At 37.1% G+C, this 17,747-nt stretch overlaps 1 protein-coding gene across 3 annotated transcripts in view; it reads right to left on the bottom strand.

Moving 5' to 3' along the window:
• Positions 1–17,747, bottom strand: part of HECTD2 (HECT domain E3 ubiquitin protein ligase 2) — a 63,727-nt gene that overhangs the window by 34,436 nt on the left and 11,544 nt on the right. For all 3 annotated transcript variants that reach the window (XR_013814700.1, XM_079792984.1, XM_079792983.1), the window contains exons 2-5: positions 13,548–13,677; positions 1,873–2,008; positions 1,062–1,164; positions 594–683 (exon numbers count right to left, since the gene is read on the bottom strand). Coding sequence is in view for 2 of the 3 variants with exons in the window: in XM_079792984.1 (XP_079649110.1) it covers positions 594–683; positions 1,062–1,164; positions 1,873–2,008; positions 13,548–13,677 (459 nt within the window). In the remaining variant the exon portion in view is untranslated. The remainder of the gene's footprint in view (positions 1–593; positions 684–1,061; positions 1,165–1,872; positions 2,009–13,547; positions 13,678–17,747) is intronic.

Raw genomic sequence — 17,747 nt, 5'->3', positions numbered from 1 at the left:
ATGTCAGACCTTTACTCAGAAAACTGTGAAGCATTACCAAGAGAAATTTAAACAAGATTTAAGTAATTGGAGGGATATACCATGCTCATGGATTAAAAGGATGTCAATTCCTCACATACTGATCTATAGCAGTGGGATTCTCTAAATGTGATCCCTGGATCAGGAGCATCAACATATCCTAGGAACTTGTTGGAAACACAGATTCTTGGGGTCTATCCCGGACATTCTGAATCTGAAACTCTGCATTTTAAGAAGCCCTTCCTGTGACTCTGATACATGATAAAGTTTGAGAACCACTCATCTGCAGATTCAATGCAATGCCAATACAATAAAATAACTGACCTCCTTTTGCTTAAGTGAAGCATAATTTTACGTTAGTAAGCCTCCCTAAACAAGGACTGGACATAAATGTATTTTCTGCTTAATTCTCATTTAGTTATAAAAATAAAAACAATCTAACTTTCTGAGAATTCCAACTAAATTTACTATAACATTACATCAGAGTGATTTTTACAATATTTGTGTAGCTGCTTTTGAAATACAGAAGAGACAAAGAATTATACTACTTGCATGTGTTCATAAATAATACTTACAGTATTAAGTAAGGCATCATATACAGCATTCACAAATTTAGCATTAATCCCAGAGTCTTCAATGGTATTAAATGAAGTGGTGGCATCTTTCTGCAAATCCAATTAAAGAATTAAGTGTATATAAAGTTTTAAGGACTGTTCTTAGTCATATTTGAATCATAATTGTTCCTTCATAATTTCTAATATTTTCTAGTATGATGATAAAGAACATTCAGGGCAAAATTGCTAAAATAAAAAATGAATATAGAAGAATTATTTAACTTAAAACTGAAAGAATGGAGACAAATATTAACATTTAATACAAATAAAATCTAAGATATCACTTAAGTAATATTTGTGATACAAGTAATTTCAGAAATTAATACATATGTGTTTTTTAAACAGTTGCGTAAGTCAATATTGGGTAGAAAAAAGAAAACTTATCTATTTTTTAATTTAAAATAAAAAATGTGTTTCATGTATTATTACCTTAAATGCAGCATTTAGTTCTGGGAAAGAATCAAATGTTGTTAGATAAAAATCATGTACTGCTTTCCAATCTCCTGACGACTTAGATTTTTCTACATCTTCCCTAAAATGAAAACATATACTAACTATAATAGAAGGAAATATTATTCAGATAAAATAGCATTACTTCTTTACACATAAATGTCACCAAACATGCAACTTGATATAATGAAGCTGAATACAGAAACATGTTCCAGTTACTGTAAATATGATTTATGGATCTATAATCCTTAATTAGATTGAGATATTAATCCAGCTTTAGTTTTCCCATTTACCTGCTTTTTGAAAAGTTCATTCTTGACATGCTTATTACAAGTAACACTCTTTCTTTACTTCACTTCAGAGCCAAACGTCTTGAGAAGTATTGTTTATATTCGGTCTCTACTTTCTCATTATTCCTTTGCTCCTTCAAATATTCAGTTGAATTTTTTTAGTAGTGACATAGCTTTTATAGTTCATGTGTTACATAGCATATAAAATATTTTTTTTAAATGAAACATTCTATTACTACCTTTGTCTCCTGCTTTGCCTGTTTTGACTCATATTCTCTTATCTAGTGTTTCTTTTGCTGCGACATCATCTACCCCTTACCTGTTACATACATATTTGTTTTCACCTTCCACTTGGGACATCTAGTCTTTTGTGACTGCACTCTTGGCTAAAACCTTATCATGATCCACAAGATCAATTGCTCACACAAAACTATTAAATTATATAAAGTACTGACATGCAGATAACTATATGTCTAATATAATAGTGAGATGCAACTTACTGAAAGTCTTTCATAGTTTTGGGCTGGATAGGAAGGGCAGATTCTGGAGGAACTGCGGCCTTTATTTCAGATGATGCATCTGCAGAGATACGCTGTTTCTGTCTAACATCAAGGCAAATTGGTGGTAGGTCTGTCACTGTGAAGCATAAAAAAGCATTCAGTGTAATTAATCACAAAAATTTCTCCAAATTATAAAATGCCAGGCTAACTCAACATGAACAGAAAACAAATGAATTATTTTGTGTTGCATTCACCTTGGGGTCATGTGACAGAAAGTCCTACCATAGGGAAGGGCACTTACAGTAGGTCTATCCCCCCTGCCCCAACTTCACCCATAACAGATATTGGGCTGTATCTTACATTAAAAGTTATCTACAGATGTAAAACAGTTTCTTTCCCCTGCTCTTTTCCCAAAAGTTATCTTTCAGGGAATATTTCAGTGAGATTCAATGTTTTAAATGTTTCGTAGCTCTTTGAATATGACCAAATCATTTATTTGCATTCTCAGCAATTCTTTATTGGAGTTTTAGCATTTTCTTAAGAATTTGCATGAAATTTTTATTTTATTCTGTTTGCAAATATTTGCCAGTTCATTGTTTGTTCTTTTGTTGTACTTTAGTACCTTTTAATTATGTAATAAAATGAATATACAAGAATCTCATAAAACAAATGTATGGGTTAATGAATAGTATTTATTATAAGACAAACACCTTTGAAACCACTAACCAGTCAAGGGATAGTGTTACCAGCCCCTTCTTGCTCCAACTACCCATATGTTGGGTAGACTCTGCCTATTTTAATGTTAATTTCTTCAGATTTCTTTTCATTTTTTCTTCATTTATTTTTAAATATTTCCACCTTTTTTCTTATAGTTCCTTACGGCATGATTTGTTATGTTTGTTTGCTTTTGTATTTCTCCTAGTTTAAAAAATATTTTTAATTCTTTATTGTCACCTCATTTCTCAATGTTTACAATTCCATGTTCTTTCAAGTGTCATATTTTCTTAATGAATTTCAGCTCATTTTGAAATAGGGTTTTATCTATTTTTGTGGATGTTGTTTCTGATGGGCTCTTATTGTTCAAGTGGCTGTTATTCTGTTTCTTATTCTTATTTAGTACAATAAAATCTTGTAATAAAAAAATTATAGAATTTTCCCTGGCTGGTGTGGCTTAAGTTGGTTGGGCATCACCCCTTGTACCAGGAGGTTGCTGTTTCGATTCCCAGTCAAAGGCGCATTCCTGGGTTGAGTGGGCTCGATCCCTGGTAGGGTGTATGCAGGAGGCAGCCGATCAGTGTTTCTCTCTCCTTCTCCCTTCCTCTCTCTCTAAAAAAATCAATGAACTATTTTTTTAAAAAAAAATCTGGAATTTGATTTTGCTCATTTTCTGTTGCCAATATTTTAAAAATATATTTTATTGATTTTTTACAGAGAGGAAGGGAAAGTGATAGTTAGAAACATCGATCAGCTGCCTCCTGCACACTCTCCACTGGGGATGTGCCCGCAACCAAGGTACATGCCCTTGACCGGAATTGAACCTGGGACCCTTGAGTCCACAGGCCGATGCTCTATCCACTGAGCCAAACCGGTTAGGGCCAATATATTTTAAAAAAAACGTGTTTATTGATTTCAGAGAGAGGAAGGGAGAGGAGGGGGGTAGAAACATCAATGGTTGAGAGAATCATTGACCTGCTGCCTCCTGCATGCCCCCTACTGGGGATCCAGACTGCAACCCGGGTATGAGACCTGACAGGGAATCAAACCATGACCTCCTGGTTCATGGGTTGACACTCAACCATCGAGCTACACTGGCTGGGCTGCCAATATTATTTGAAATTAGTTTCCCAAACTTTTAGGAGGAGTTGTAGCCCCTTTTGGTTTTTTTTTTTTTTTGTGGAACTCAAATATATGGCAGCTTGCTTTCTGGGATTTCCAGGCCCTGTTTCCCTCCTCCACTTTTAATTTAGGTATCCTCACTCCTTAATCCCTATTGTTCCAGTGCTGCTCAAATCAATCAGTATGGGGCCCAGGTCTGGAAGGGGCTCTAATAGTCAGTTTTGAGAACTCACAGGGGTGACATGCTCCCTTCAGATTTAGCATGAGCTCTCTCTGCATTCATCTCCTCTTGGCAGAACCTCCCAATTTCAGCCTTTGTTCTCACTGGCCTCCTGAGCTCTCCAATGGATACCTGTTACTTATTTTGCAGGTTTCCTGTTCTCAGGTCCATCAAATAGCCCAGATGCTTCCTTTGCTTACACCTGCCAGGATGCTAACCCTGGAGATCTATCTTATGCTTTTGGTGATTTGCCCTGCTTATCCTTTTAGACCATTTATATGTAACTAGAGGCCCGATGCACAAAATTCGTGCAAGAGTAGGCCTTCCTTTTCCTGGCTGCTGGCACTGGCTTCCCTCTGGCACCTGGGACCCGGGCTTCCCTCACAGCCCCAGCTTCATCTGGAAGGTCGTCTGGAAGGGTGTTTGGTCTAATTAGCATATTACACTTTTATTATTATAGATTATTGATATGTTAGGGCTTAAATCTGTCATTTTATTTTTTATTTTCCTGCCTTCCTGTGGGTTATGCGAACACTTTTCAGAATTCCATTTTGATTTATCTGCTCCAGATATCCAGATATTATATACATACTAGAAGCCCAGTGCATGAATTCGTGCACAGGGGAGGGGGTGTCTCTTAGCCTGGCCTGTGGGGACCGGGCCAAAACTGGCTCTCTGACATTCCCTGAGGGGTCCCAGATTGCGAGAGGACGGTTCTTGGGTGACACACCCTGGACTTGGGCTCCCTCCTCTCTAGTTCCAGGTGGGTCACCAGAGAACCGCAGCTGCCAAGTCACCATAGCTTGGCAGCTCCTGCACTGAGCGTCTGCCCCCTGGTGGTCAGTGTGCATCATAGCTACTGGTCGGACAGTTGAATGGTCAGACAGTCGCTTAGGCTTCTATATATATATAGATAACTTACCAGTCTACTGGTGTCATCATTTCACTAGTTGAAATCATACCTCCTTTACAATGTTACGTTTGTTTCCACTGTTAACCATAACTTAGAAAACATGAAAGGAAAAGGAAAGTCTGTTGTATTTACCTATTTTTTGCTTATCTTGTTCTTCTTTCTTGATGTTTCAAGGTTCCTACTTTTATTGTTTTCTTTTTGCTTAGAGAACCTCTTAATGCATTGGTTTAGGATAGGTCTACTGGCAACAGATTCTTAGTTTTCTTTCATTTGAGGATATATTGATTTCCTCTCCAGCCAGGTATAGGATTCTTCTGGGTTTGCAGTTCTTTCAGCCACTTCCTTCTGGCCTCCATGGTTACTGCGAGAAATCTGCTGTTATCTGAATGGTTTTCCCCTATCTAGGTAAGTTGTCATGTTTCTCTGGCTGCTTTTCAACATTTTTTTTGTCTTTACTTTTCAGAGATTTAATTATATGTCCTAATGTGGATTTTGTTGGGTTTATCCTGTGCACGGTTTACTCAGCTTCTTGAACCTCTAGGTTTATGTCTCTTGGACAAATGTAGGAAGCCTTCAGTCATGTCTTTGAGTACTTTTCAGCCTATGCTCTTTTTTCTCTCCTTCCAAGACTCCAATGACAAGGATGTAACATCTTTTGTTATAGTCCCACAGGTCTCTTGAGCAATTCATTTTTTGCTTTCCAGTCTATTTTCTCTCTGTTGTTTAGACTGGGTAATTTCCATTGCTCTATATTCCAGCTCATTAATTCCTGTCCTTTCATTGTGCTGTTGAGCCCATCCTCTATAAGCATTTTACATCGGTTATTATATTTTCTCAAGTATTAATATTTCCAAGCCAATAGAATAGATTAGCATCTTATAGACTCTAAATTCTACAATAAGGAAGTGTACATATCTAGAATTTAATTCTCCTCTAATATAATCAGGATATATTTTCAAGTAAGCAAACAGCTGTATCACTTATCGCAGTGCTAACATAGCCCTGCTGTCTTCCTGCCTCTCTTATCCACTCTCCCAAACAAGCACCTATCCTTGGGGTCTGCCACTGACTTCAACAGACTATGATACATTTCATTAGTGTTAAGGTCTATAATAAAGTAAATTTCATATTAGAAGGTAGTACAGAGATGTCATTTTCTTGTACTCAACAGTAATGGCTTGTAAACTTACTGTATAACAGAATCACTTGGAGAGCCTGTTAAAACACAGATTATAAGGTCCTCCTTCCCCCAAAGTGTGTGATTGAGTAGCTCTGGTTGGGGCATTTCTAACATGTTCCCAGATGCTGCTGATGCTGCTGGTCTGAGGGTCACACCGAGAAACACTGCTCATCAGCTTTAGGAGAGCAGTGATGCTGACAATATAAAACACGTGACTAAATTTATTTCATTCAGGTCTATAATTGGTTTTTACATTCTTTATTACATATGGAAATATCCAACTTCTAGTAATTTGTACTTTAAGTACAAATTGGACAGAAGCTCAGTTTAGTAGCAAGTAAAATTAGGTTATCTCAACAAATGATTTCTTATTATGTTTAGAAATCTTTCCTAATGGGAAAGAAATAGATGATACATAGTCTCCTCTCTCCAACACCAACCAGTATTGTTACTATTACCTTTTGAGGTTCCTCTACAGTTTCTCTTCCTCTTCACCAGATAGCATTCTTTCCTGTCCCTTCCCACACACACCTTTCCCAACCTGGCTGTAAACACCCACTATTAGATACAAACAGACTCTGATTCAAAAATAAATTAACTTATTCACTCACAGAGCATATATGTACATTTCTATACCCAGTCATTTTTATTAAGACCATGCTGAGGTGGAAGAGTGCAATTTAATTAGGAAGAGAACTGGATTTTGGCAAAGCCAAGAGTGGTGAGATTCTTACGTAGGAGAACTAGTAATGCCAAGGCCAAGAGAATTACAGGATGAGGTCTGAACTAGAGGCCCAGTTGGGATTTATTTTTAGTTCCAAAGGTAATGTGGACTGAAGAGTAATGTGAAATGTTAGCGTACTATGTTAATGGAACTTGAGTCAGAAATAAAAGCAGAATCCTTTGCTCACATTAGTGAATGAGAGCCAAACTACAGGATGTGACATTCAGCTATTAAAAAAGGAGGTATAAAAGCTTGCAGCTGCTCTCATGTTCCCGAATATCAAGGCATTGTTTCCAGAGACAGGCTTTCAGCTTGTTCTCCCAGATGGTTATTATAGTCTAATTCAAGAGAGAAAATCAATAACTGTGGTGATAAGATTAATTAAATCTCAAACTGATATTATAAATAGAATAGGCAAATCTTTGTTCTATCAGATGGAGCTTTTGCTGCAGTGCAGAATACTGTAATACACTGAAAAAGGCAAAAATATTTTTATCAGTGAAAACCTGTCATTTAGGTTTCATTCAGCCAATACTTGGGAACGCTCTGTGCTAAAAGGATAAGCAGTAATCATTTCCCCTTTCTTTTAATAGTGTTGCCAATTTTAGTTGGTTGCTTAGAAACATTCAGTAAAACACTTGAAGCCAGTGCAAGAAGAGTCAAAGTTATGGTGGAGGCTGGCAGTATATTTTTAAAAACCTAAAGATCATAATACAACTATGTAGAAGGGTGTGAGATTATCAGGCACATTTTGCCAGCTCAGTGTTTTCAAGGTGCTATGATAGGCTGACTCTCATTGAAAACTAGTAACATGTAGCTTTCTGTAACTGTAGCCACCAAAATGAAGACAGATATTTGAAATTGGCCCCATGATTAAGAAATGGAAGATTGTTCCTGGCCAGCCAGACAGATGGCAACAGCATCTTCCAAGGGAAACAGGAGTCTCTGTGTAGGTTGTGTGTTTGGAAGGAGGAACCTGGGCCTTGGGGTTCCTTATCCCCCTACTGCTGGAGGGGAAAGGCTGATAGAATAGTTTTGCTGCTGGTGACACACTGTTGTAAAGTGCTATACCCTACGTTTCTTTGCTAATAATTTGTAATTAATAATAAGAATGGAAAAAGCACCAGTAGGGACTAGGTCCTACTACTAGACAGTTACTAACTTTCATAACATTCACAAGCCATTGAAACTGCTTAGGCCTCAGTTTTGACATTTTGAAAGAGATGACCTAAATCAGTCGTTCCCCAAGTTCTGGAGACCTTCAAGGGCCACCTCAGGGAAGTGGGGCTGCATGAATGTGTTCACTCAGAGCGGCTCAGCCCCATTACACTCCCTTTCCCCGCAACACAGCTGCTCACATTTACTAAATTCCATAAGGCAGGGAACCCAACACTTTCAAATGCTGTTTTTCATGTATCTTTACACCTTATGAGGTAGCTCCTTAATATTCTATTTTACAGATGGGAAAACCAGCACAGAGAGGTTACATAACTTTTCCAGGATCATACAGCTGGTAAGTTACAGCAGAGCCAGGATTCAAACCCACCCTGTTAAGTTACAAAACCCATGTTATTCCCACTATCAAGTAATGTGAAACCTTCCACCATGTCTAAAAGCAAGTAGCAAAACTGAACCCTACCTTTACATGGAAGTAGGCGCTAGTAAATTATGAAATGTGAAACAAAACAAAACTTAACAGGGAGAAAAAAAAATCAGTATGTTGAAAAATTAATTCTTTAAATTATAAAACTTAGGTGTAGAAGGTATTTTTATAACTCTTATCGCCCCATTTCCTCTTTCTGTAAATGAAGACTCACGAGAATTAAGTTTGTCTCAGGTCACAGTGCCAGTTACTGGGAGTAGGTAGTTCAGTACTTTGGTTTGGCTTTTGACTACTTAGTAGTGGCAGGGAACTGAAACCGGGAGAGACCAGAGTGGATTACTCACCACAGTTGATGTTTATATCACTCTATAGCATGGGTTTTTTGAACATTTGGAAAGAAATAAAATTGAGGTAGGAGAGAGAAAGGAAGGAAGAGGGGGATAAGACTCTGACTCACAGGATGTTAGCCATCAGAGCCAAATAAAACGGTACATTCACTGGTTTGGGGAGATGTAATTTTTACTAAGCTAAATGATGTATGTGTTTGTAAAACCACAACAAAAGCATACGTGAAATGTTCTTGTATGGGTCTAGTTGTGAAAATATCCAAAGTCCTCTTCATAGAAGGTTATCTCTGATGGAATAGATGCCTTAATCTGGCATAACTTAGAGAATTTATTATAGCCTTAAATGGGTTTGACATTCCAACGGGGCAAAATGACCAGAAACCCAGAAAAAGTGCCTCCCATATACTTCCTCACCGAGTAAGTAATTTACAGTACTGAGTAAAGACTCCATGTACCAGGGGATCTGGATCCTGGAGATATACAGGTGAATTCAACACTCAAGTAGATATAAATATATTTACTTTCGGACCCAACAATCCGACTTCTAGGAATATCTTATAGATACAACTATATGTGAACAAAATGACATGAATAGAGTCATTCATTGTGGCATTGTTTACAATAGCAAAAGAATGAACACAACTAATTTCTTTTAATAAGATCTTATTAAATAAGTTTTAATATGTCCAGTACAATGCAATATGGTTGTAAAAAAGACTAAGGAAGCTCCTTATGTCCTGATATGGAAAGATATCCAGGATACAATAACTAAAAAAAAAAACAAGGTGCTGGACAATGTGTATATACTTACTGTTTCATTAAGAAAAGGTGGAAATTGAGAGTTTATATTTACATGTTTTCATTTTTATAAAAAACAGGAAAGAATACAAAAGCAGGGAAGAGGATGAAAGTGAGACATCTGAAACACCTATTTTTATTATTTTGATTTTTGAAACACATAAATGTGTTACTTATTAAAAATAATTAACTTTAATATAAAAAATAAAAAGGATGGCCCTTTCCCTCTTCAAAAGAAAAGCTTAGGGCACTTACAGACCAGTAAAGAGACAGACAAGTAAATAACTAAATGCAGCAAGGTATTCTGAGTTCTTGATAGATACACCTCTCCCAGGGCCTGGGTTAAGCAAAGCCATGTGCAAGGTACTCACTCTGACCTAGGGAAGGATCTAAGAGATTTAGTCCAAAATCCATTCATTCTCCAGGGAAACCTGGAGATGGGTCATGTGAGGTCTTGGACAGGAATCTGAAAGCAACTACTGTATTGCAAGTCCCCTTCTCTCCCCAGATGGCAAGTCCTGTGCAGGGTTTCTTCTAACAGCTTGTTTCCCCACCTGCCTCTCAAGTTGCTCTTGGAAAAACTGTGAAACTCTGTGGTACTTCACCTGCAAAGGCCCCCATACACAGATCCGATCACTGTTTGAGCCGAAGACCACTCTGTCCTCCCTTGGCTATTTCAGCGTGGCAGAGGTCACGAGATGCCTTTCTCCAGAGTGTGTGAACTGTACTTTATGTCACGCAGGGCTCTTTTAGAGTCAGCTCACGAGAGAGACTGAGTGGGGAGAGGAGCCGGGCCCCTGATAGGAATGTCAGAGTTTGTGTCTACTCTTTACTGAATGACCCAGGAGTGCAAAGCTATTTTTAAAGGTTAGGGGAGAAATGAATTCATTTCCTTTAAAGATGTTCTGTGCTGTTTAAAGAAGTTTTAAATAAGTCTGAAAGGGGCATAATCACTTTAGAAAGGAGGATACAAAAGAGTAAGAGAGAAGTTAGTGCTACCCCTCCCCCATTACTTCTCATGTATATTGTTTCTCTAAAGATGTATCATCCCGGCAGCTGTTATAGTAGGTAAAACTCCCACACTCGCTGATCTTGAAAAGGACAGCCAACTCCACAGGCATACCACGTCATGTAGTCTACAGGAGGAAAGGCATCCCTCAGCTGCTAGGCGAGCCCACGCTGGGCTTTTGCAGCTTCTCTCATCCCACTTGAAGATCAGACGGGGCGACAAGCTGTTAGAAAATACCCGGCACAGGTCTTGCTATCAGAGAAGACGGAAGAAAGCTGTACTAACTGCCAGGAATGATGCATCGTTGAGAGAACGTTATTGGCAAGTAAGAGAGGCTTCCCAAAAGATCAAGGACTTATAAACATGTTTACATTTGGAAGACTTAGTCTAATTCCCCTTCCGTAAAAGAATTCTGACATACTAACTCCATGCCACACCTGAATTCAGGTGGCATCCGGACAGAACAGCTAGGAGAAATCAGCACTAGGAGCTCCAAGAAGGTAAAGAAAGTCTGCTAAGAGGTCTATTCCTCTAGCCTGGCATGTACAAATACTCCAGTTTCAGTTGGGGCTGCGTCAAGACTCCACAAGACTGGTGCAGATGAGAGGGGAGAGGGAAGCCCACACGTGGTGGGAGCTCAAGTAAGTGGACATATTCAGAGTCAATACTTCCACCCAAGGAGGCGGTAGGCAGCATGTGGGCATACAAGTTAGCAACTTGTGTTCAGAGACCAGGATTATAATCTGTACAGACAGAACAGATTATAGGAATCAGTGTGGAATCAGGGGCTAGAAAATCTGAACGAACAGTCCACACAAAGAAGGTTATGGGATAATGTAAATACTACCCTGAAAGAGTGTAGAATAGGTTCAGTACCAACTTGAAGTGTCAGCAAAATCCTGTGCAGACGTAACCGACACCACATGCAGTTTATGGATACAGTCAATTTACCGGAAACTATGTCCTTAATCATTTCTAGGTTTGTTTTGTTCTGTTCGGGTGTGAGGGACATTTAAACTTTTGCAGATTTGTTTTGTCTTGTTACAGAGAAAGGGGTACTTAAAATTATGCAAGTGACATACATTTTCTGTGATAAAACAATACAGAGTTATACACAGAAATAGAACATATTAATAATATGCACCCAATCCCACTTTTTCTGAGGAAGCCACTAATGGAATGGTTTCTGTTACCTCTTTATATGCTCAAAAATCTTGAAAAAATTGGAGTCATATTCCACCTGTTAATGTGTAACTTGCATTTTTCATTTTACAATGTACTGAAGGCATTTCTCCTTGATACTTTATATACATACCACATTTTTCTTGATAGAAGCATAGTGTTTACAATATGGATTACCATAATTTAGTTAGCCCATTCACTTAGATTGCTTTAAATATAACTATTATAAATAATATACATTCTTTCCATGTTATGCTATGTTACGCTATTTCCTTAAAATAAATTCCTAGAAATGGAATTACTGAGTCAGTGAGTATATGAACATTTTAAAAATTGGGTATAGGTCAATAATTTGCCCTCCAGAAAGGTTTTTATCCATTTTTAAGCCCTCCACTCATAAAAGTGCCAATTTTCATGCTCTTCGGACAGTAATACAGATTTAAATACTTTCATTCTCTGCAAATGAGTTGGGAACTGTGAATCCTTGTTTTAGTTTGTACTTCTTTAAATACTGTGAGACTGAGCATCCTTGCACATCTGTATGAATTGTCTGTATTTCCTGCTTTGATTAGTCTGTTCCTACCCTTTGCCTTGTTTTTCTAATGGAATGCTCATTTTACAGATATATTCATGATCTTTATGAGTCAAGCATATATTTTTCACTGACTGAGATGCTTGAACTTAAATTATGACTTTAAAAAATATATGTATTTTTACTGATTTCAGAGATGAAGAGGGAAAGAGTGACAGAAACATCAGTGATGAGAGAGAATCGTTGATCAGCTGCCTCCTGCACGCCCCTTATTGGGGATTGAGCCCTAAACCCAGGCATGTGCCCTGACTGGGAATTGAACTGTGACCTTGTGAGTCATAGGTAGATGCTTAACCACTGAACAACACTGGCCAGGCTAACTTTATGACTTTTAAAATTCCTATAGAAGTTTTAAATTTTCTTATGTTTTCAAACTTACCAATTTTTTGTTTTATGGCTGTTGGCATTGTTGTCATCCCAAGAATTTTATTATAAAAACAATTTCCTGTGTTCTAGTATATATGTATTTTTTTAATCTAAAGTTATTTTTTTCAACAGCTTAGCCCATTGACCTAATTACATTTTTTAAATAATTCAATACAATTTGTGCTCAACATTCTTTATGATCTATTTCCATCTGGTTGGCTATCTTGGTGATTGTGTTATCAGTAGCAAAGCTCTATAATATATGGTTCGATGGATGGTTGAGCTCCCCCCTCATTTTTTCTTTCATCCTCCCAGATATTTATTCTGATAGATCAAATTGAGCATAATTTTCCTAAGTTTCAAAAAAAAAAAACTATTGAAAAATTTACTAAACATAGAGAGCACATTGGGTTTACCTGACATTGCTGTAATATTTATGTTAAAATTTTCCTTTCACACTACCTTTTAGTCTTTTGGTAAAGTTTTATAGTTTTCCTCATATAGGTTCTGCTCACTTTCTTTTAGGTTTATTTCTAAATATTCAATATGATTTCCGTCAAGTCTTCTAATTGATTACTGCTCAAATGAAGGAAATCTATTGAGTTTTTATATATTTGCATTGTGTCTGGCTCCCTTATCAAACTTTCTTATTATTCATAAGTTTTGTATTTCACTCTCTTATTCTATATAATAACCACTCAAAAATAATGATTTTGCTCCTTTCTGTAAATATTTACACAGTTTATATCTTTTTCTCATTGTATTAACTAACTAGACCTATCAGAACAATGCTGGGTAATTAAAAACTATTCTTTCAATAGTTTAAAAGTATACTGTCAGCCAGGATATTCAGATTATGTATACTATGAATATTTATAATTACAAAATTTGTTTATTTATTTTACCGTTCTTGATGTTAGGGAAAGCAGGTTGTGTGGGTGAACTTCTGTTTTCAGCGGCTTCTTGCTTCTGGCTGACAGTTGAAACAGAACTGCTGAAAGTCGAAATTTGGCCTTTGGATCCTCTGTCCAAACCCTAAAAACCAAAAAGGTAACATTGCAGCAAAATTCCTACTAGCTATATTTATTTCATTACAGAAATCATAAACATTTATAATAGAGATTTTAATCTGATGATATAGGATAGACAGACAAAACATGTATATAACATTGACTTACCTTTTCTGGGACCAAATTGTTTTAGGTATAAAATGAAAATAGTCATATCATCTAACTGCTTATAAATTAATAAAGTTTAGAAATGGGGATAATAATAGTATTTTGCTCACAGGGTTATTGTGAAGATAAACTGAGATAATGTATATAAAATAATTAGCACAAAGTACACACTCCATTCATGTTAACTGCTATTTTAACTTTGTATTTAGGTAACATAGTTTTTCTGACCTCCACAAATATTTTCAATAGTTAACATGCATGTGATACTTCACAGGTCGATTCATTGAAGGTTTTCTTGTCCTTTGATGCAATTTTAAAAGTTCAGGTACTTGGTAAATAACATTATTTGCATAATCTTGATAAATTGAAGCAATATGCTCAAGTTCACAGAACTAGTATGTCGATTAGGAAAATAAAACCAAAATAAACTATATATTTGAAAAAGGAAATCTTTCCTTGATATAAATATTAGAAAACTTAAGTAAGGATTTTTAACTACTGGGCCAAGTTGCTCATTTGTATGTTTTGTTCTATCAGAACATCTTAAATAATAGTGGAAACAAATACCAAATTTGATTCACTGTAGACTCCATTTATACACGCTATTTAACAAAAATAACACATTTAGAAAAATGAGGTCAATGAATAGCCCCTCAGTAATCCCTTTGTTAACAGCTATAAATATCTACAATAACTTAATATATCAAGGATGTTTTTTTCATTGATAACTGTCATGTATGTTACCTAAGACTGAGCAGTAATAGGATTTAGAAAGCAGTGTAGTTAGAATATAGAATACGAAACAGAGAATGGCCCAGTGAGATGAGATTGGAAAGGTAGGCAGGGACTTTATCCTGAAGCCTTCAGGCTATGGAATACAGATTTACCCTGGAAGGGGACAGAGAAAAATCAGTGAGAACTTAGAAGCAGGGCATGACATGATCATATCCATACCTTAGAAAAATCACTCTGGCAGCAGTGTAGGGAATACACTGAAGAGGAGTTAATACAAGAAGCTAGACCAGACCTATTGGAAGAAATGAAGTCTGAACTGAGACAGTAGCAACAGAGAATGAAGAACAACAGCAGCCTGGGCCAAAGCTGGCAAAATGGTAACAGCTAGTTCAGGTCTGAATGTAAAGTATAACGAGAATCAGAGAACCCATCCATACATTTTTAACAAAAAGGAATAAACGAAGTAAGATGCTTTATTTCATATTTCAGAAGACTAGACATATTTTGACATCTCACCATAAAGAAGGCATATAATTTAAGAATATGTAAAAACTTGGAGAAAATTCTAGACTAGTTTATATAAATACTAGAGGCCTGGTGAATGAGATTCGTGCACTGGTGGGGACCGGGGTGTCCCTCAGCCCGGCCTGCGCCCTCTTGCAGTCCAGGACCCCTCAGGACATTACTCTCACAGTCCAGGGCTTTTACAGTCCAAACCCCTCACACCTTACCACCCGCCTGCAAGCAGAGGTGGGAGAGGCTCCCGCCATCACAGCTGCACTTGCCAGCCATGAGCCTGGCTTCTGGCTGAGCAGCGCTCCCCCTGTGGGAGCGCAGTGACCACCAGGGGGCAGCTCCTGCATTGAGTGTCTGCCCCCTGGTGGTCAGTGCGCATCATAGCGACCGGTCATTCTGCCGTTTGGTCAATTTGCATATTAGCCTTTAATATATAGGATGATTTACAAATAACTAGAAAAGGAACTAATGCTCACTAGGCAAAAGCATGCTTCTCACACCAAAATAATGATATATTTCTAATTGATAGGGTCATCATTATGCTGCTGTGTAGCAACTGTTATGCAAAACTAATACAAGGTCAGAACCATGGGAAATATGGGGATGTATAATCTGAGCTGACAAAGATTAAGAATGAATGGCCAAAGAGATAAGATATCCAAGAAGGCATGGTATTAAAAACTAGGAAAGGATAAAGTTTCAAGAAAAAAGTGGTCAGTAGTGTCACAAGATGAAGAGTGGTTAGGTCTCAAGAATGAGCAACTGAAATCATGGGGACAGTCAACAGATTCAGGGGGATGAGGTGGCAGAAACTATTATGAAATGGATGGACAAATGAATGGGAACTTAGAAGATGAAAGCAATGAGCAGGGTTGCTCTGTACAGAAGCTTTATGGAAGGGGAGATAGGCCAGTGGCTGGAAGGTACAAAGGTTTGAGGGAAGAGACACAGCTGCCAAATCCAGTGTTTGCTTCTATGGTCCCCATAGCATCACTGCTGTTCTTTGTGCAGGAATGGCCATGGATTGGAACAGATAGGCACTCAACTGAAAGGCATCATCTGTAGGCTACACAGTAGGTAGCCTGGCACAAAGGACACTGATACTTCCTGGGATGTCAGAAGAGTTTTTTCCAAATTTTAGATGGAGGAACATGGAAATAAGTGATCAACTAAGAGTGAGAGAACAGCAGAGGCACAGAGAACAGCCAGTTTTTGTTCCTGTTTGCTTTATGGTCCCAATCCACATCATCATTCCATTAAATCTCATTTTTTTTCCCAAAAGGAGGCATAAATGGCCTGATTTCCTGTTCCTTGTAATAAAAAAGCTTAAACAACATGAAACAAAATCCTTGGCCCAATATGTCTCTTGTTTGTAAGGTGACTGTCTCTTGATACTTTATACTTGAGATGACATGAAATTAATTATGCACAGCTTCTTAGGTTGACAGTGCATTATAGATTAATAAAAGAAAACCCTCACAATGGCAGTTGCTCCATACTAGCTTGCACAAGAGAAATCTTACACATAACCCAAGACTTTCATGAGGAAAAGCAGGGCAGTATGTTGTGCAATGGTAAACTGATTAACTAAAAATTAGAGAATCAAATCAAGAAGTTATTTGGTATTAATATTACATCAAACCTTAGACTAAATTAAACATTAGAGAACATTACAAGTCTTCTAAGAATTGCATCTACCACAGTTATTACATCTGGTTTCCTGGGAGTTTGGAAGTGTTATCTGAGTCCCTCAGAAGGAGAGCACTCCAGATGAAGTCCTGGAATGTGGGCAGTCTACAAATAAGGGCTGGATGTGCTGAAGAACAGAGAGTAGCAAGATACCCAACCAGCTTTTATAGATTGAAGATAAGTACAAACAAGGAACACAGGGGGGGAAAACACTCTAAGAATTCATTGAGGAAAAAACCGCAAAATATTTAAACCTGGCATAATAAATGACTCTCTAAGCAAGGGTTGACCACGAGTTTAATAAACAGTAGAAAAATTTCATGTTCATATTTCACAAGTACCTAACATAGACCTGAATGATCTTTCTGACTATACTAGTATAATCAATCACACAGCGTATAGGTAAGATTATAATATAATTTCAAAAAATTTAAATAAACAAATACTTAGAGTACCAGTTCTGCCCCTGCTAACACATAATTGAATATTGTCAGCCTTATATAACATTTTATTTTGATACACGAGTTCCTAATTTCAACCTTTACTGAGGAACAGATTATATCTGAGTTAAATTTTATATTTTTCTATCAGACCCCAATAAGGTTATTCGTGGTTTTCCACAATAGCTTTTGTATTGAACACCAAGCTCTATTATATTCAAAATTTTAGTATAATTTACTTTGTTCATCTCCTATCCCCAAAAGCTGCCTTAGAAGATAAAACATTTCTGTTCAAGCCACACCGGCCAGGGCTCTGTTCACATTCTCTAACAATTTGATACAGAAATAATTGCTGGTTCTGTTCCCTAATGAAACTTTTAAAAGTCATAATCTCTCATTATATTAGAGTCTCTGAATTAAAATATTTTAAATTGAATTTCTGTGTCTACAAAATTCATTAATTATAACATATTTTAAACTACTAGCTTTGCAAAACAAGCTGGAAATGCTTGCATTTTAAATTATATCAAGTGAAATTAGTGTTGCA

The sequence above is a fragment of the Cnephaeus nilssonii genome, assembly GCF_951640355.1.
Source record: "Cnephaeus nilssonii genome assembly, chromosome: 16".
In the NCBI taxonomy this organism is placed as follows: domain Eukaryota; kingdom Metazoa; phylum Chordata; class Mammalia; order Chiroptera; family Vespertilionidae; genus Cnephaeus; species Cnephaeus nilssonii.
Note: the sequence above shows the minus strand (reverse complement) of the source record. Positions and strands in the feature narration are given on the sequence as shown.